The sequence below is a fragment of the Amblyraja radiata genome, chromosome 14, assembly GCF_010909765.2.
Source record: "Amblyraja radiata isolate CabotCenter1 chromosome 14, sAmbRad1.1.pri, whole genome shotgun sequence".
Taxonomy (NCBI): Eukaryota; Metazoa; Chordata; class Chondrichthyes; order Rajiformes; family Rajidae; genus Amblyraja; species Amblyraja radiata.
The window spans coordinates 50,463,273-50,484,574 of record NC_045969.1 but is presented as its reverse complement, the minus strand read 5'-3'; the positions used below and the strand labels follow the sequence as shown (position 1 = coordinate 50,484,574).

Here is a 21,302-nt window from a genome sequence, read left to right as displayed (position 1 = left end):
CCTATTGCAGCAGAATGTAATCCACAACCGTTATTTATAAAGCGATGCTATGCTGCATCCATAGAACAGTCTCCATGGTAACGCTGAGCTATCTTGTGCATGACAGATGCTGGTAAAAGCTAAACCCTGCAAAATGACTGGAAAGCAATTAAACAAAAGGTGGTTGGATCAAGTTGTGTGGATGATTATATTGAGCAGCTATAAGCATGGTGGGAAATGATCCCAATGTCAGGTGAAGGCAGCAGCATCCCGTCTCCCTGTATGGAACATTACAGCACTGGGGGCCCTATACTAATGGAACCATTTCAGATAGCCTGCCTTCCCAGTTTGTGTTGGGACTCACAAACTCCAGCTTGTGTTGGTTCGTTCTATGGAATTCTCTGCCTCAGAGGGCGGTGGAGGCCGGTTCTCTGGATACTTTCAAGAGAGATCTAGATAGGGCTCTTAAAGATAGCCCTATCTCAGTCAGGGGTACTGATTGGGGATGAACAGCCATGATCACATTGAATGGCAGTGCTGGCTCGAAGGGCTGAATGGTCTACTCCTGCACCTATTGTCTATTGATGTAATGTTAACACAGCTTCTCTTTGCGCACCAATGCTACCTGGCCTTCTGGATATTATCAGCAACTGCTGTATTTTCTGTCTCACTGGTTCAGCATTCAGTCTCTCCTCTGTTCTCATTCTGCTTCCTCTATTTACCTCTTCACTAGTCAATTCATCACTGTCTCTCAACCAGCAACAATACCATTGAATCATTCCATCGCTCTTGGTCACCATTCAGTAATTGTTTGTTTTCTCTTCTTTATCCTCTCCACCCCTCTCCTCTTTTTGCATCTTAGACCTGCTTGTTCTGAATAATTAAGAGATTCCCTGTGAGAATGAAATTACCTCACCATTTAGCAATAATTGGCTCTTTTTTTTCTACTGCCCATGAAAACTTCTGATTGTGAATTAATGAACTAAGAAGAAAAGTCTATACATCCCATAGAGCCTGTTCGTAATTCTAGAAGGTCCCACCTTACCTTATATTCTACCTTTCGGGCAGATCCCCATAATTCTTGATGGCTACACTGAAATAAGAAGATAGACCCAAAATGCTGGAGTAACACAGGCAGCATCTCTGGAGAGAAGGAATGGGTGACGTTTTGGATCAAGACCCGTCTTCAGACTGAAGTAAGAAGTCTGTACAACGTGCTCGCCCTGAGTCCACCGGATTATGCCAGGACCCTCCATCCCCCAATTCACAATTCCCCGTCAATAAAGGTATCCATCTTTCCCAATTAGACTGGTATTCCCGATGACTCCTGAAATACAGCAACGTGGCAGAGACCCAGCCCACATCCAGTCAATGATTTTTAAAAGGTCAACTTAGTCGAGGTGAATGTGTGTGTCTCTCTCACTCAATCCCTGGGGTTATGGCACTGACTCCCAACACCTAGCCCTTCCATCACAACCCCACAAGACATTTGACAGGTACATGGATAACATGCATTATTTCCTGGGAACATTTGCTTGATAATTAATCCGTAAGTGATGACATTAAACATACTGGATAACCACACCAGTGATTCTAATGGAATTAATTGAGGAGTACAACACACTTAAGCCCCTGTCCCACTGTACGAGGTAATTCATGAGTTCTCCCGAGCTTTCCCCTGATTCGAACTCGGAGAATGTCCGTAGCGGGTCCGTAGGAGTTCGTGGATGTCTCCTAGCGGCTCGTACGAGTAAAAAGTTTTTTCATCACAAGTATTTTTTTACTCGGGGACATTTTTTACATGGATGAAAAAATGTCACGAGTTTACCGGTTGTCCCGAGTACCTACCGTTACTCGTACGAGCCGCTACGAGACATCCACGAACTCCTACGGACCCGCTACGGACATTCTCCGAGTTCGAATCAGGGGAAACGTCGGGAGAACTCGTGAATTACCTCGTACAGTGGGACAGGGGCTTTACATGACTATGCAGCTATTTTGTATTACAGCTAAATTCCACACCAGATATGTTTTAAATTGTTAACTACAATCATCAGCATTACACGTTTTTAATAGCCATTTTCTGTGTGTACTTTCCTGCCATTTTGTAAACTGGTACTTTTCTTTTACCTTGCAATAAATAACGTTGTGAATGTTGCCATGGTGATTGCTGTGTAGAGCACAAAAAAAATCATCTCTTTCCGACTTGCAGTGAGCAGTCCCTCTTCTGCACTCAATGCTAAAGTCTCTCTCGCCTACACCGATCATTAGCACCAGCCACTGGCTCAAATCATTAATTCCCACCTTAGGAAGCAATTACAAAGGAACCAGATGCAATAGTTTAAGTTACCAGGCGATTTCCAGCAATTCTATACGCTATTCCTGCCTCAGGTTTGTGCTTTTATCCCTTCAATGATTCCTTTGTGACTGTGCCACGTTTTTTATTTCAGATTTCAGTGGCATTTGTAGAAATGAATTGGATGGGCAGCAGTGTGGTAGATTTCAATGCTCAGTTGGTCGATGTGGGAACTGATGCTCTTCCTTGGGAATTGGAGATGAACTGGTCGGCTCAGAAAAGTGATCACTTTTGGGTGAAATCTAGTGGATGAAGGAACCTGATTCTCTCAGTTACAACTCGCATGATCTCGTTAACCTTTAGTCAATGGCTGGTCAAACGAAAGAGTAGGAAGGAACTGCAGATCCAGGTTAATGGGAATGGGAAGGGGAGTTAAGTGTTTAGCAACCGGGACATCTGTCCGCCTCAACTTACATAATCTCCCCGTTGCTAAACACTTTAACTCCCCCTCCCATTCCCACACTGACCTTTCTAACCTGGGTCTCCTCCACTGTCAGAGTGAGGCCCAGTGCAAATCGGAGGAACATCACCTCATATTTCGCTTGGGCAGCTTACAACCCAGCGATATGAATATAGACTTCTCCAACTTCTAGTAACCCTTGATTTCCCTCTGTCTCCATCCCTTCCCCATCCCAGTTCTCTGACCAGTCTGACTGTCTTCCTGATTACATTTTATCTTTATATGCTTCATTGTCACCTTCTCCAGCTAACAACAATCTATTCTCCATTCTCCAAGACCTTTGTCCCCTTTGATGTCTCGTTTTCACACCTTACCCTTCCATATCTCAGTGTCTCCCTCTCACCTGACTCTCAGTCTGAAGAAGGGTCTCGACCTAAAACGTCACCCGTTCCTTCTATCCAGAGATGCTGCCTGTTCCGCTGAGTTACTCCAGCATTTTGTGTCTATCTTCAGTCAACCAAATGATGTCACTCTTGCCAAGCACATTATTTGCTTGTGCCATCAAAAATTGAAGCTCAAAGCTCCAAGATGCATCCATTAGGTGATTATTTTGCTTTGTCGGAACATATCAAGTGAGTTTGTTGTTTTCAACAATATTTCAAGGCATATTGTTGGCACAAGCAGACCAGACGAGACATGATAACTATCTGCCAGCCACTGATATTTCTTCTAAGGTCCATAGAATTTGCTGCAATGGACAGTATTTCATCCAGCATTTAGCTGCTGAGATACCCATTAAATGTTTCCTCAGCAGTGGCTCTGTGGAAGAACTCCATTACAGGAGACATTGGCATGTGTATGACTGGCCACTGAATGTGGGTCAGGAATCTTAGCACAAGAAGCGCAGATATGCCGTTGGTTAGGGAAGCCTACACGCACCATATCTAACCTGGAGCTCTCTGATCTCCAGTCTCCCTCTTCCCTTTCCCTCAGTCTGAAGAAGGGTCTTGACCCGAAACATCACCCACTCCTTCTCTCCAAAAGTGCTGCCTCTCCCGCTGAGTTACTCCACCACTTTGTGTTTCTCTCTGATTTAGACACAGGCTCTGGTTTTCAAAGGCAGTCATCACTGAGACATGTCGCATTCTCCTTGCACCCATGCTCTGGTACCAGCATGGCTTTCTCTGTGCAAGTCAAGGGCACCCTGAGTTTCAAATTTCTTGCCACAGCACCTTTTTCTCAGGCGGCAGCAACAGATATCTGCCATGCTTAACATCAGAGATCACCCAGGCACCATTTGCAAGTAAATGATTTTTGCTTACATTAAATCCAATAGAACAAGTGGTATCTCGGGCCGTGGAAGATGCTGGCATTGTTGGTTTCCACACCGATGGTGGCAACCACTGATGCATTCATTTATTGAGTGGTCTCCCCTGAATAAGCCAGACCTTTCACCACGGCATAGTGACGAAGCAGTAGAGTTGCTGCCTTACATGGCCAGAAACCCGGTTCAATGATGACTACGGATACTGTCTGTATGGAGTTTATATGATCTTCCAGTGACCTCATGGGTTTTCTCTGGGTGTTCAGGTTTCCTTCGACATTCCAAAGATGTGCAGGTTTGTAGGTTAATTGTCTTCTGCAAATTCTCCCGAGCGTGTACAGTGAGTGAGGGGATCGAAGGCCGGAACAGACTCGGTCAGCCAAAGGGCCCCGAGAAAACACACGTGGTCACGGGGAGAACATACAAATGCCGTACAGACAAGTAACCGTAGTCAGAATCAAATCTGGGGTCTCTGGTACTGTAAGACAACAACTTTACCGCTGCACCACCGTGCCGCCTCTAAAGGGGCTGTCCCACTTGGGCAACCTAATCCACGAGTTCTGGCGAGTTTGCTCTTGACTCATACTCGCAGCATGGTCAACTCGAGGTCGTAGGAGGTCTTTGTAACTCTCCTTCATGTTCGAGAGTAGTCCCCGTGTACTCAAGGCCTCAGCTAGGTCACGCCTTTTTTTTAAACATGTTGAACAATGCACGCGAGTAAAAAAAGGTCGCCATGGAAAAAATCGATACTTTTTTTACTCGTAGGTTTAGTCATAGTAGGTCGTAGTAGGTCGGCATGTTAGTCGTAGGTAATCGAGGGTAGTCGAAGACAGTCCAAGGTAGTCATAGATGGTCATCATCATAGTCGAAGGGAGTTTAGAAGGATGAGAGGATATCTCATTGAAACATATAAGATTGTTAAGGATTTTGCCCCAGAACCAGGGGCCACAGTTTAAGAATAAGGGGTAAGCCATTTAGAACGGAGATGAGGAAACACCTTTTCTCACAGAGAGTGGTCAGTCTGTGGAATTCTCTGCCTCAGAGGGCAGTCGAGGCAGGTTCTCTGGATGCTTTCAAGAGAGAGCTAGATAGGGCTTAAAAATAGCGGTCAGGGGATATGGGGAGAAGGCAGGAACGGGGTACTGATTGTGGATGATCAGCCATGATCACTTTGAATGGCGGTGCTGGCTCGAAGGGCCAAATGGCCTACTCCTGCACCTATTGTCTATTGTCTATTGATATATCTAAATAACTTGAACATAAACATTGTACCAGGCTTTTCACACGTGACAATAAACTGAACTGCCAGAGAAACTGCCAGCTGAGTGAAGGCGGCAAGTGTATAATGTGACTCCTTGGCAGAGGAACTAGTTTCTGAAGAAGTTTGCAATAAAATTCCACAATCAAAAGTAAATGACCTGCCAAATATTACATCCTTAACGCCAGCATAACATGACATTAAATGGCCAAAGATTCCATCTTAAGCACTCAGTATTAGGCTCTGATACCCAGCAAGCTCAAACAGTCTATAAACATGCTCTCCCGGGGTGAAATAATGAATAGGCACATGAGTGGAGTCCTGCATGTGCATTAGCTGAACCAATCCTATTCTTGACTTTGGAAAGGAAAGAATCAAAAGATAAAATTCAGCAAATGGGAAATGAAAACATGCTCAGTGCTTGTTGGCCAAGATGCTGACATCATTCCTGAAAAATTTTCTGAAAACCTCTGTCACTTCAGTTAATCAATATTACATTAAACGACAAAAAGAAATCTTGTTTAAAATTGATTAAGACTAATTATACAAATATTTCCTGGTTAGCAGCATAAAATATTGATTACTTTCATGTCCCTGTGTATTAAGTGGGTCTACTGCAGTTGACACAATACCTGATCGACACATTTTTGCTGGAATTTCAGTTGATTAAGGTTATAAATTTGCACCTTTGGCTTAGTGCTGACATGCATCAAAGTCATCTCAGCTCAGTTGATGCAGAGCAAAGAGACATAGATTGAATTTATGAAGCATATTACCACATCTTCAAGATGTCAAGCAGTTTGCAATGAATACATGACTTTGAAAGAATAACCACTGTTTTGCAGCCAAATACAGAGATAACTTGTACACAGCAAATCCAAAAAACAGTGATGAGATGGATAATTGGTTCTTTGGTTTTACGTTCTACGTAGTGAGAATAATATTGGCAGGAGCAGTGGAAAGCTTCTGCAAATGCTGCCAAGAGAGAATGGCATTTACAAGTTGATGTTGCACCGGTCACATCTAGCATGAACCTGCTTCAACCTGCCTTGACAGCCAGCATGTGTAGGAAGGACCTGCAGATGCTGGTGTACACCGAAGATAGACACAAAAAGGTGGTTATGCTGCTGGCCTTGCCGAGGCATCTGGCACTGCCAATGAGGAGTGTATAGGAAGGAACTGCAGATGCTGGTTTAAAACAAAGAAATACACAAAATGCTGGAGTAACTCAGCGGGACAGGCAGCATCTCTGGATAGAAGGAATGGGTGATGTTTTAGGTCGAGACCCTTCTTCAGACAAGCTGACAGTCAGCATGGTGCATTGATATCACTTTTATGCAATAATTCACGAATGAACATCTTTGACAATCTCCAGCCCTTCAACGTTAAATATGTACTTGGGGTTTAAGTAAGACTGAATGCACAACCCTGCCTTGTAAGAATGCTTCTCACTGAGCCAAATCCATTATGCTATGCGTTGAAATAAGGACACATAGGAGGAAAAGGAGGCGGCCATTTAACATCCACTGTCATTCTGTCAGATCAAGGCTGGGGCATAACCTGTAGCTTCATTCCATAGCCAAGCCATTGACCCAAATTCCTTGTTATCTTTTGGATTGCTAAAATATATCAGTTAAAATTAACAACCAACAAAGCATCCAATGTAATTTGCCAAAAACAGTTCCAAACATCTAATGCCTCCTGTAAGTAGAAGTGTTAACAAACTTCACTGTTTAATTTAGTTCCGTTTAGTTTATTGCCACATGTGACAAGCTTTTGCCGCTTGCTATCCAGTTAGCGGAAAGACAATACATGATGATTACAAATTCGTGATTACAATACATAAATTACAGTGTTTAGAGATATGACAAGGGAATAATGTTTAGTGCAAGGTAACCCCGGCAAAGTCTGATCAAAGATAGTTCGAGGGTCACCAATGAGGTAGGTACTAATGTTTCAACTATTCCTGTTTGTCCGCGGTTTTCAGTTGGTGAAAATATTCACTTTCTACCCAACTGGTTCTTATACCTTGGGAGCTGCATCAAATCATGTTTGAGCTTTCTAAATTCTGGGACTGCAAATCCAGATAACTTTCTGGCAACACTACTCTGCACTTATATACATATACATATCCTTCATCTGATACAGTATGCAGGGCTGCACACTGAGATGTAACCTACACTTTAAATAGTACCTGTCCCCTCATTGTCTTACAATGAGGGGACACACTTTATTTTTTATTATTTTCATACTTTAATGATCAATGCTCATGGACTTTTTAAGGCATCCACTAATTTCAGTTTATTTCCATTTAGAAAAGTAATCAGTCCTATCCTGTTTCGGTTCAAAGTCGGTGACCTTGCATCTGCCAACATTTGCCACTGCCTTGCCTATCCACTCAATCTATTAATGCGGAATTCTATGCCTCAGAAGGCAGTGGCCAATTCTCTAGACGCTTTCAAGAGAGAGTTAGATAGAGCTCGTAAAGATAGCAGAGTCAGCGGATATGGTGAGAAGGCAGGAACGGGGTACTGATTGGGGATGATCAGCCATGATCACAGTGAATGGTGGTGCTGGCTCGAAGGGACAAATGACCTACTCCTGCACCTATTGTCTATTGAAATGTATGTATAATCAATGTCACCGTGTGTTGCCTGAGTCTCTATGCCTGTGACTGTACCTCACCGTACTTGCACATTTGACAATAAGCTCAACTTGATTTTAGTGGACTTGATTTCAGAGATCATGCAGTGTTCATAGTCTCAGAAGATTCCCACAGGGGTCCGTTTCTTGAGAGGACTGGTGATTTTTGGACAAGTGAGTTTGCTGGAAGCCATTTGTGATTAAAAAGGGATCCAGGCATCCAGACCAACTGAAGTTAATTTGTGAAGCCTTAGCTCTACTAGAGTCAGAGTCCATACAGTGTGGAAACAGGCCCTTCAGCCCAACTTGCTCACAACAACCAACAGGCCACATCTACACTGATCCCACCTGCCCATGTCTGGCCCAAATCCCTCTAATGCCTATCCTATCTATGAACCTGTCTAAATGTTCCTTAAACTTGCGATAGTACCTGCCTCAACTAGATCCTCCGGTCATTCCATACAACCACTACTTTTTGTGTAAAAGAGTTACCCCTCAGGTTCTTATTAATTCTTTCCCCCATCACCTTAAAACAATGTCCTCTGGTTCTCGATTCCCCTACTTTGGGCAAGGGACTGTATGGTTACCCAATCTATTCCGCTCAGGATTTTATACACCTCTAGAAGATCACCCCTCATCCTCCTGCGCTCCAAGGAATAGAGTCCCAGCCTGCTCAACCTCTCCCTATATCTCAGGCACTCTAGTCCTAGCAACATCCTCCTAAATCTTCTCTGCACCTTTACCAGCTTGACATCGTCATTGCTATAACATGGTGCCCAGAACTGAACACAATTCTCTAAATGTGGCCTCACCAATGTCTTATATAACTGCAACATGACCCAACATCTATACTCAATACTCAAGACTGATGAAGGCCAATGTGCCGAAGGCCTTTTTGACCACTCTATTTACCTGTGATTTGACTTTCAAGGAACTATGCACCTGCACTACTAGATCCCTCTGTTCTACATCACTACCCAAAGCCCTACCATTCACTGTGTAGGTCCTGCCCATGTTAGACTTCCGTGAATGTAACACTTCACAATTCACTGTTCCAGCAATTCACAATTCCAGCAAGCATTCCTCAGCTCACCTGCCCAACTGATCAAGAAACAGCTGTAATTTTGACAACCATCTTCACTGTCTACAATACCACCCACTTCAGTGTCATAATGTTTCCATCATTCCTGTTCTGTTTGTTTTTCGGAGATTGTAATATTCATTTTCTATCCAACTGGTTCTCTTTAATACCCTGAAAACAGCATCAAATTATATCTTAGGTTTCTACATTCAAGGGAACGCAGCTCCAGTTTATGCCATCTCGACCTGAAACATCTACACCTCCTTACCACCACTTGGTGCTGCTCGACTTGCTGTCCTCCAGCAGTTTGTTTCTTGCTCCAGTTAGTTCAATCCTGCCTAAGAATGTAACTACTGTAGTTCAGGTTATATTCTTCCAATACCACGCTGCCCTGTTCCATTCTGCAGCCCCTTAACAGATCAGATGGTGAGAGGGAGTAAGATTTTCTTCCCATACAGGACCAGGGATCTCCAAGCACATAGTGTAATGGTAGTGATCTCTCTACCACTCAGGGATCTAGGAGTACAGGTGAGTGGTTCCTTGAAGGTAGAGTCGCAGGTAGATAAGGTGGTCAAAAATGCGTTTGGCTCATTGGCCTTCAGCAGTCAGAGTATTGAGTAGGTCATGTTGCAGTTGTATGAGACCTTGGTGAGGCCGCATTTAGAGTATTGTGTTCAGTTCTGGGCACTGTGTTATGGGAAAGATGTTGTCAAGCTGGAAAGGGCACAGAGAAGATTTACAAGGATGTTGCCAGGGATAGAGGGTCTGAGCTATAAGGAGAGGTTGAGCAGGCTCTGAGAGGGAAAGAGAGAGAGAAAAAGGGAGAGAGAAAGAGAGAGAGAGAGAGGGAGAGAGAGAAAGGGAAAGAGAGAGAGAAAGAGAAAGAGAGAGAGAGAGAGGGAGAGAAAGGGAGAGAACAGTTTTTCTTGTAAACTGAGAAAGGAATGAATCTAATATGTTTTAGGTTGCAGTAAAGGAGGACAGAGGAGAGAACAAAGTTAGTGTTTGTGATAGGGTCAATACTAAGAGTCTAAATGACATTGGCAGCAGTGCTGCAGGATACGAGAGGGCAGTGGAGTTTCATTAATCACAGCTGATCAGTCTAGTGAAGATATAACTAGCAGATGAATGAAAGTGGAGGACAGGAGAGAAAACAATTGAAAGGAGAAAGGGTTGAACAAATCAATGTGAAAAGGTAGGATGTGCTCCAGAGAATTTTATAGCCACAGCTTCTATAAATCTGAAAAATAAACCGAATGCTGGAATTGCTCAGAAGGTCAAACATTATGTGTTAAGACAAAAACAAATTTAAGGTTGTAGGCTGATGACACTTAATCAGATCTGATTAATTCTGCTACAGAAGAGAAACTCTGTTTATTTTAAATTGTTGAATATAGAACATAGAACAATACAGCACAGGCCGTTTGGCTCACAGTGTCTGTGCCAAAGATGACGCCGAGACTAACTCTTATCTGCCTGCACATAATCCACATCCCTCCATTCCCTGCATATCCATATGCATATCCAAAAGTCTCTTAAATGTCACTATTGTTCCTTCCTCAACCACCACCCCCGACAGCATGTTCTAGACACTCACCACCCTTTGTCCCGTACATTTCCTTTGAAATTTGTCCATATCACCTTAAAGCTATGGCCTCTGGTATTTTTTTTCCATCCTGGGAAAAAGGTAAACTGTCCACTCTATCCATGCCTTCCATAATTAAATATGTATATTTCAAACAGGTCTCCTCGCAACCTCTGACATTCCAAAGAAAACAATCCAGGTCTGTCCAAATTATTCCTATAGCTAAATCCTCCTCATCCAGCTTTGATCCCTTGGCTTTATGTATATCTTGAACACAGAGAATATAGAACAGTACAGTACAGCAGAAGGCCCTTTGGCACATGATGTCTGTGTCAAACATGATGGTTGCTTCAACTAATCTGCTTTGCCTACATATGATCCATACCCCTCCATTCCAGCACCCACATTTCCCTGTGTAAAAACTTACCTTGCAGGTTTACTTTATACTGTCCCTTTGACCTTGTGGCTAGACGTTGACATTTCCACCCTGGGAAAAATGGGGTTCTGACTGTCTCCGCCTCTGTCACTTCGTAAAAAACAATCCACATTTATCTAAACTCTCCTTAAAGATAATACCCTCCAGGCAACACCCCGGTAAATCTATTCTGAACCCTCTCCAAAGCTTTCACGTCCTTAAGGGACTTTCACGACCTAATCCACGACCTTTTTTACTCGTGAACATTTTTCATCATGTTGAAAAAACGCTCCGACCCACTTGATGCCACGAGTGCCTACGACTAGCATCACGACCGCCTACGACCTACCTACGACCTCCTACGACCTACCTACAACCTCGTGACGACCATACTGCAAGTATGAGTCAAGGGCAAACTCGGCAGAGGTCGTGGAGTAGGTTGTGAAAGTGGGACAGGCCCTTTAATGTGATGGGGTGATCAGAACAGCACACAATACTTCAAATGTGGCCTAATGAAAAATCCGTAAACTTGCAACATGACTTCCTGATTCCGATCCTGAAATTCCCTCCTTTCTCCTTGAGTGGTCCTACATTCTCCTTGGTTACCCTCGCGGTGTTAATGTAGCTGCTAAAAGCCTTGGGATTTTCTTTAATCCAACGCATCAAAACCATTTTGTGGCCCCTTTTGGCCCTTCTAATGGCTTGCTTGAGTTCTGTCCTCCTTCCCTTCATCTTCCTCAAAGACACTGTGTGAGTACATCATCTTAAACCTTGATGCACATCCTCTTCATTTTTCTTTTTTTTAATTTTATTTATTAGAAGTAGAGTGCATTACAATAATATAAGCCAAAGATAACTTAATACATTTCTTGTACCACTTCATTTTTTAAGCTTTAAAAAGAAAAAAAAGGTAAAGAAAGGGAGATAGAATAATGAGTGCGTGAAAAAGTGATCAAGAAAAAAGACCCATAGGTGCGAAGAATTAGAAAAAAAAGTTAAGAAGTAAGCCATAGAAAAGAAAAAAAGAGAAAAAGAAACAGAAGCTATGTTAAAAGTAGAAAACAGAGCTGCAAGGGATATACCAACTTCGTATTTTTCCTCCCCCCTCACCAGGTCCTGAAACCATTTATTTTCAGAGTTCTGTTGTACCTTATACTTGTAGTAAGTTGATAAATGCAGATCAAGTCTTTTGGAAGTGGTCTGATTTGCCTGCTAGAAGGAGTCTCATATCTTCCAGGTGTAATGTTTCGAACATATTTGAAATCAAATAAAACCTATTTGAAATACAAATAAAACTTACCCTAAAATTAAGAAATCTATCGCTTCTTTCTCCAATAGTTAATAACCCATCGTTTAAACCTTCTATTATAGATAAATCATTTACACAATGGGAAAGAATAGGAATTAAAACGTTCGGAGACATGTATGAAACTGGAAAATTATTAGCATTTCAACAACTACAACTAAAATACAATTTGAGAAATAATCATTATTTTAAATATTTTCAAATATGTGACTATTTGAAAAAATATACACAAGAATATCATAACTTGTCCCCAGACTTATTGGACGAAGCAATGAATACAAAGGCCGAATCAGCTAATTTAATATCATACTTGTATAACTTCATTCTAAATATAGAAATACCATCATCCGATGGAATTAGAAGAGACTGGGAACAAGAAATAGCTATAAAAATTTCGAAAGAGAGGTGGGATAAACATTTGCTATATGTGCATAAATGCTCGATTAACGTAAGACACACTCTAATTCGATTCAAAATCTTACATAGACTATATTACTCAAAAACTAAAATAAGTAAACGTTTTCCTAATGTCTCCCCTATTTGTGATAAATGTCTATCCTAAGAAGCTACTATAGCACATTCATTTGTTTTCTGTATAAAAAATCCAAAAATTATGGAATGAAATTTTTGAAATCTTCATAAAATTATTTAAAATAAAATTGATACCAAAAGCAGAATTGATTATTTTTGGAACAATGGAAGGAAGCCCTGAACTAACTGCGTTTCAAAAGAACCTATTTAATTACGGTTTAATAACGGGAAAAAAACATACTTAAATTCTGGAAAAACGCCCCTATACCAATAATAAATATGTGGATTTCATTTTTCTTTTATGAAGAGCAGAAATCTCACTTTCTGTTGAGGAATTCTGAGGCTTGGATTAATAACAGCACGTAGGTTGAAAAAAGTTTGACTTTTTTTCCTGGCTCAGTCGCTCCACAACTGATTGATGCTCTGGAGTGATATTTTGCTCGACACAGAGCTGATGTCGCTTTAATAATGCAAACAATGATAAAGAGCTCACTCTTCAACTTTTACTTACAGAATTAACTGCACCTACTATGTTGGCATCAGACTAAAAATGACTCAGCCCAAAGGCATAAGCAACTGGAAGGAACTGCAGATATTGATGTGGTTCATTTAGGAACTCAAGAGGGAGAATTGTGGGGAAAAAACATGTTAAAACATGGCTGTTAAGACACAAGTTAAGACTATTTGTAAAAGCTGAGCATCTAAATACATTGAATTAGTCAACTCCCAATGTGTTTGAACTGGGAAAAGCTGTCTGAATAAGTAATTCACTTGGCCAAACACCCACCTTCATTGTTGTGCTGTTGTCAAATCGAAATGACTTAGTTTGTCCATTCTCAAGATAAACTTTCAAAACATTCGGCATGAACAGTAGGGAATTATCTTTGACAGTCTCCTGTGAATAGAAGGGCAGACATATTACAGTGTAACCATTTGAAAACTGCACTGCCATCCTTGTACCATGCATGATTATATTTCCTCATTGAATGCAAGGACAACATTGAACTGTCAAATGATCTGTACATGAGATTACTTCAAACTCATCATACATTTACAGAAAATAATTTGTGTAAAATCCACAGGCAGATCTTGGAGATATCCCACATGATCTGGAAAAGTAAACAAATACCATCAACAAATTGTATACAATCAACAACATGTGTCCTTACGGAGCTGTTAAAGGTTCCTTTCATGGTCCGATACTTGTGCATGTTCTACACTCTTTAAACGATTAAGGCAAGCAACATTCCGAGAATAGAAGTTGGGAGGTCATGCTGCAGTTATATAAGGCGTTGGTGAGGCCATATTCAGAGTATTGTGTTCAGTTCTGGGCACCATGTTATAGAAAAGATATTGTCAAGATGGAATGGGTACAAAGAAGATTTGCGAGGATGTTGCCAGGACTCGAGAGCCTGAGCTATAGGGAGAGGTTGAGCAGGACAGGACTCCTCTATTCCATAGAATGCATTAGATTGAGGGGTCATCTTATTGAGGTGTATAAAATCATGAGATTAATCTATTGGGTTGATGCACAGAGTCTCTTGCCCAGAGCAGGGGAATCGAGTACCAGAGGGTACCACCAGGGGGCGCCGGACGATGGCTGCCTCGCCAATGGTCTGTCTCGTCTTTTTCCTTCTTGTGTTTTTAGGAGGAACCTGCAGTCTCGGGTAGAAACCGATGTCGGGAAGCTCCAAGCCACACGAGGTTCGACCAGCCCCGACCCGGGGTCCGATCGCCCGCCGCGGGGGAGCTGAGATCACCCCGATTCGGGAGTTTGATCGCCCCGATGCGGAAGGCTCGACCGCCGGTTGCGGGAGCCAAGATTGCCCCGACAATGGAAGGTTCGAATGCCTCGACCGAGGGAGAACAAAGAAGGGAAGAAGATTGAACTTTTTTTTACCTTCCATCTCAATGGGAGATGTAGGGGAGTCACTGTGGTGGATGTTCATGGTAAAAATGTATTTGGGTGTCTTGTTGCTTTTTATTGGTATGACTGTATGGCAAATAAAATTCCTCGTATGTTGCAAAACATACTTGGCTAATAAAGTAGTATTATCAGGTTGGTGGGTCAATGTTAGTCGTCAGCTGCCCACGAGATATATGAACACATACCGGCACTTGGCCATTGATGATCACTTCCTCGGAAAAGCGGACTTTCACAGGATTGGACTTCAACCTCGCCTTCTTGGCAGCGCTCATAAAGGCCGACTTGGGAGACTGAAATACAAAATGAAATTCAGGCATTATTCACAGCATCATTAACTGGCTCAAGTGGTCAAAGCGACATCAGCTCTGCTGCAAATCCTCTACAGGGCTGCCAAAGATTTTTATTTGCACAGTGAAATGTAACAAGTTGTTCACGTCTGTTTTATACAGGATCCACCAGGCATTTTACATCCTACATTATTAAAGGCAGTGTCATTAATTTTAATTTGCTTTGTGGTTTGGATCTTTTAATGTTTAAGAATACGGTGAAGTGATTTCACGCAAGGTCTCACTCCACTGGGAAGCAGACAGGAAGAATTTCATACTCCAATCCCTACATAGCAGGCTGAGCCCAACACACCACTGCCATCTCTGGTGGGCAATTCTGACTTTAACTCAGTATCACAGCAAAATTATATGACCATGGGGTGGCACGGTGGCACAGGCAGAGTTGTTGCCCCCTTAGAGACCTGGGGTTGATCCTGACTACGGGTGCTGTCTGTACAGAGTTTGTACGTTCTCCCAGTGACCTGCATGGGTTTTCTCCAGGATCTCCTGATTCCTCCCACACATCAGGAGGTGCAACTCCAGAGCCAATAAGATCATGGGAGACCCCTTCCACCCCTGCAACAGACTGTTCCAGCTGCTACGTTCAGGCAAACGCCTCCGTTGCCATGCTGTGAGAACGGAGAGGTTGAGAAGGAGTTTCTTCCTAGAGCCATTAGGACTGTAAACTCCTATCTCACCAGGGACTAACTTTACTGTACCACTCTACTGCTTTAAAAAAAAAATTTAATTGCTGTTTTTTTTGTTTTTTTCCCCTTTTTCCTTCCGCCCACAATATTTAATATGTAAAAGAATATGTAATTCTGTATTCCATTCTGTTTGTAGTTTGTTTGGTTGTTTGTTTGTTTGTCTTTTTGCACAAAGTCTGCGAGCATTGCCACTTTTCATTTCACTGCACATCTCGTATGTGTATGTGACGAATAAACTTGACTTGACTCTAAAGACGTACAGGTTTGTAGGTTAATTGGCTTGGTATAATTGTGAAAATTTGCCCTAGTGTGTATCATAGTGTAAGTATGCAGGGATTGCTGGTTGGCGCGGACTTGTTGGGCTGAAGGTTGGGCTGAAGGATACATGCTGTATCGATGGATACATGGGACGACAGGTAGCCGGTTCGAATCCCGCTTGGAGTGCATACTGTCGTTGTGTCCTTGGGCAAGACACTTCACCCACCTTTGCCTGTGTGTGAATGTGTGTGAATGTGTGTGAGTGATTGGTGGTGGTCGGAGGGGCCGTAGGCGCAGATTGGCAGCCACGCTTCCGTCAGTCTGCCCCAGGGCAGCTGTGGCTACAGAAGTAGCTTACCACCACCGAGTGTGACTGAGGAGTGAATGAATAATGCGATGTAAAGCGCCTTGAGTATTAGAAAGGCGCTATATAAATCCCATCCATTATTATTATTATTATCCCTAAAATGAACTAAACTAAACTAGAAGTTATTGATGCAAGAGATCGCAGATGCTCTAATCTGGAGTAAAAACAAACGGCTGGAGGAACTAGTCAGGTAGTATCTGTGGAGGGAAATGGACAGATGAAATTTTGGGTTGTAACCCTTCATACACAAAGCTCAATAAGATCAGAAGATCAATGAGATTTGAACTTGATTTCATTTATTAACTGCCAATTACGGATGCATTGTGTGGGAGAAAGAAGCAGTGCCAATAAAAGGCAAGCAAGCTTTTTTTCAGTCACTGCCCAACCATCTACAGACTGAGCTTCAGGGGGGAGGGAGCTCCAGAGATAAGGAAATGTAAGAGCACCTCTTATTTCACTTGGGCAGCTTACAGCGCAGCAGTATGAACAATGACTTCTCTAACTTCAAGTAATCCTTGCTTTCCCTCTCTCTCCATCCCTCCCCCTTCCTAGATCTCCAACCAGTCTGACTGTCCCCCTGATTACATTTCATATCTGTTTGCTTTGTTGTCACCCCCTAATTAACAAATTATCTATTCCACATTTTCCTTAAGGGGCTGTCCCACTTGGGCGACCTAATTGGCGAGTTTAGAAGAGTTTGAACAAATGAGATGTTGAAGACCTCCTTCGACTATGTTGAAGACCAGCTTCGACTAGTTACGACTAGCTACGACTAGCTTCGGGAAAATTGGACACCGAATAGTGGAGAGGGAAGACGACCTCCTTCGATCTCCTTCGACCTCCTTTCGACCTCCCTTCGAAAACGATGAAGACTATCTATGACTAATATCGACTACCCTCGATTACCTACGACTATCATGCCGACTTAATACGACTAAACCTACGAGTAAAAAAAGTATCGATTATCTCCATGGCGACCTTTTTTACTCGCGGGCATTTTTTAACATATTGAAAAAACCGCCGCGACTTAGTTGAGGCCTCGAGTACGTGGAGACCACTCTCGAGCATGAAGGAGAGTTAGGAAGACCTCCTACGACCTCGTGTCGACCATGCTGCGAGTATGAGTCGATGGCAAATCTGCCAGAACTCGCAGATTAGGTCGCCCAAGTGGGACAGCCCCTTTAATCTTCATCTGTTTTACACTTCCTTATCGTTTTTAAGGCAGAGATAGATAGATTCTTGATTAGTACACATGTCAGAGGTTAGGGGGAGAAGGCAAGAGAATGGGGTTGGGAGGGAGAAATAGATCAGCCATGATTGAATGGCGGAGTAGACTTGATGGGCCGAATGGCCTAATTCTACTCCTATTTCTTAACCTTATGACCTTATCTCTGTAATTCCCTCTCCCCTGACGCAGTCTGAAGAGGGGTCTCGACCCAAAAGGCCATCCACTCATTCTATCCAGAGATGCTGCCTGTCCCGCTGAATTACTCCAGCATTTTGTGTCTATCTTCGGTGTAAACCAGCATCTGCAGTTTCTTCCTACACGCTTAATCTACAGGTTTGTTTTATGCTGAGAATTTACAAAATGTTTGGTTCTATTGTTCAGCAAGAGAAAGGGAAGAATAATTTAAAATCTGCGATGGAAATTAAATACCCGGCAGGCTATTATATTTGAAGACAGTGTTATCATTCATGTCTTCAAAACATCCTTCCACCTCTGAACTATCACTCGCTGATGCTTACCAATTAGCGTATAATTAGCTAAATTCTCCTTTTGGCATTCCTGCTAATTTCAGCCTCGCCTTTCGCATTGGCTGTTTTGCAACATTTTCACGTTCGTGCGTTTGTCATCTTTGCAATGTTTACCATTGGCAGTGACATCTACTCTACACCACCTCCTCATTTTAGATACCCAGCCAGCACCAAACGGATGTAACCGCAATGTGACCAGCTTGTGCGACTGACAATTTCATCTGAAATAACGAACCTATCTGAATAAATCAGTTCCAACATTGCAAGAGACATACTTATCCAATAAAGAACCCAGAATGAATAATGAAGGCAATATTGCAGTATTAAAATTTTATTTTAAGAATGGCATAACTTAATCTTCTTTACAATGCTCTAGGGTGAACGTGATCACAAATTATGAATAGACTTAACATATTTAACACCCTCATATAAGCACCTGATCTATTGTCTTATTTGCTATAAAGAACGTCATCCAGTGCTGTGCCATTGACTAGTTAGTTTATTGCCATATGCACCAGGGTGCAATGAAATTTCTTGTACGCATGAAACGCACAGAGTACACAGTATACATGATAATGATAGATACAATAGTAAATATAATGACAAATTCAATGCCATGAAACATTGCCTGTCTGTTCCCTGACTCAGTCTGGTTTGCTAATGACAATAAACTGTGTGGCTGTGTGGGTTGTGAGCAGGATGCTCAGGGGATATGAGAGAATGGGTGAACTACGGCGGATGTAATGTAATGAGGTAAAAGCAAGGTTGTTACTGTTGCAGAAAGATACAATGGTTTAATTTTTTTTTTAATGGTGAGGAATTGAAAGGTGTTGGTGTTTAAACGGGTTTTGTCGTTCTTGCTAACAAGTCACTGAAAGGAGGTGCAGAGAGCAATCAGGAAGGCAAGCAGTATGTTAGCCTTCGTTACACGAGGGTACAAAACTAAAGAGTAGTGCAATTATACGGTCCAGATAAGACCCCACCTAGGATATGGTGTACATCTGGTTTCTGGGAGTAAACGTGCAAACTCCACATAGGAAGCACCCAAGGTCAGAATCAAATCTGGGTCTTTGGCACTGTGGGGTAGCAGCTCTACCAGCTATGCCACTGCTCTGCCTTTAATGTGCGATATGGAAATGATGTCGGGGGAGTTCAGAACCATGGGTCACAGTTTAAGAAGGGGTAGGCCGTTTAGGGCTGAGATGAGGAAACACTTTTTCACCCAGAGAGTTGTGGATCTGTGGACTACTCTGCCACAGAAGGCAGTGGAGGCCAATTCACTGGGTGTTTTCAAGAGAGAGTTAGATTTAGCTCTTAGGGCTAAAGGAATCAAGGGATATGAGGAAAAAGCAGGAATGGGTTAATGATTTAGGATGATCAGCCATGATCATATTGAAAGGTGGTGCTGGCTCGAAGGGTCGAATGACCTACTCCTGCATCTGTTTTTCTATGTTTCTATGATGTTGCCCCTCATTGAGGAATGTAGAACCAAGGGTCACAGTCTTATAATATAGGGTCAGCCATTCAGGACAAAGACAAGAGGAACTTCCTCCTCTCACCCACCACAAATTTCACCCTAACCAAGATTCTGCTGCCCACATTGACTTCTTCGCTCACACCTCTACTTGGAGATCTGCAAAAGTTCCTCGTCTGGCAACAACAATTTAAAAATCTCATTCCGCTCTCTCTGTGGACCTTCCCCTTTGTATCTTTGTAAAATCCTTCTCCACTCTAAATCAGAGTTCACTGTCTCTTCCAACTCTGGGCTCTTATGAATCCACGTTTCTCTTCATTCTGGCAGTGGTGGCCACAACTTTAGCCGCCTAAACACCAAATCCTGCAACTCACCATCTAACACTGACTCATCAGCCATGGTTTTGTCTACCCCTCCCTTAATAATTTATTAGATGCATACCCAATAGTGAATGGTGGTTTAGTTTAGTTTAGCTTAGTTTATTGTCTCGTGTACCGAGGTACAATGAAAAGCTTTTGTTGCGTGCTAACCAGTCAGCGGAAATACAGTACATGATTACAATCGAGCCATTTACAGTGTATAGATACATGATAAGGAAATAACGTTTTAGTGGAAGGTAAAGCCAGCAAAGTCCGATCAAGGATTGTCTGAGGGTCACCAATGAGGTAGATAGTAGTTCAGGACTGCTCTCTGGTTGTGGTAGGATGATTCCGTTACCTGATAACAGCTGGGAAGAAGCTGCCCCTGAATCTGGAGGTGTGTGTTTTCACACTTCTATACCTTTTGCCTGATGGGAGAGGGGAGAAGAGGGAATGGCCAGGGTGCGACTCGTCCTTGATTATGCTGCCGGCCTTGCGGAGGCAGCGTGAGGTATAAATGTTGTCAATGGAATGGAGGTTGGGTTGCGTGATGGGCTGGGCTGCGTCCACAATTCGCCTTCTAAGGAAGTAGAGGCATTGGTGTACTTTCTTGGTCATTGCTTCAATATGGATGGTCCTGGAGAAGTTGTTGATTATATTGATTCCAAGGAATTTGAAGTTTTCAACCATCTCCATAGAGGAGGAGGAGCCATCTTGGTGAACGGCTGCTAGCAGCAGCCGTCCGTCTTAAATTCGTTTTTTTTCTAGTTTTTTGTGAGTCCTGTTTTTTTGTTTGTAGGGGATATGGTCTTTTAATGTGGGGGGGTAGGTGTTACTTTATTTATAGGTCCCTACCTGGTCGGTGTGGCAGCCTTTTTTTCTGGGCTGCCCGTCGACCCGTCGTCGTGGCCTACCAGCGGGCTTGGAGCGCCGTTTCTTGGCGGGAACCACCCAGCACCTCGGCCTGCGTGGCGGCACTGCATTGGAGCGCTGGAGCGCTGGAGCGGAGCGGAGCGGAGCGGGCGATGCCTTGCCTGGGTCGCCGCGCTGGAGCTCTGGCGAGCTGGACCGCCGTAAGCAACATCTCCGGGCTGCGGGTTTGCGGAGCGGAGAGACGGCGTGCGTAGAGGCGGCAGGGCTGCAGTGAGGAGAGCGGTCGCCGACTTTAACATCTGGAGCCTAGGAGCGCCAAACCGGCGCGGCCCTGTCGGCTTCGGCAGCCGCGGGCTCCAACCAAGAAGCGGCCGTTCC

At 43.1% G+C, this 21,302-nt stretch overlaps 1 protein-coding gene across 1 annotated transcript in view; it reads right to left on the bottom strand.

The window, feature by feature from the left end:
* The window catches only part of frmpd4 (FERM and PDZ domain containing 4), a 590,061-nt gene that overhangs the window by 60,879 nt on the left and 507,880 nt on the right, over positions 1–21,302 (bottom strand). The window contains 2 exon segments of the mRNA XM_033033329.1: positions 13,666–13,773; positions 14,991–15,095. Of these exon segments, the coding sequence (XP_032889220.1) occupies positions 13,666–13,773; positions 14,991–15,095 (213 nt within the window).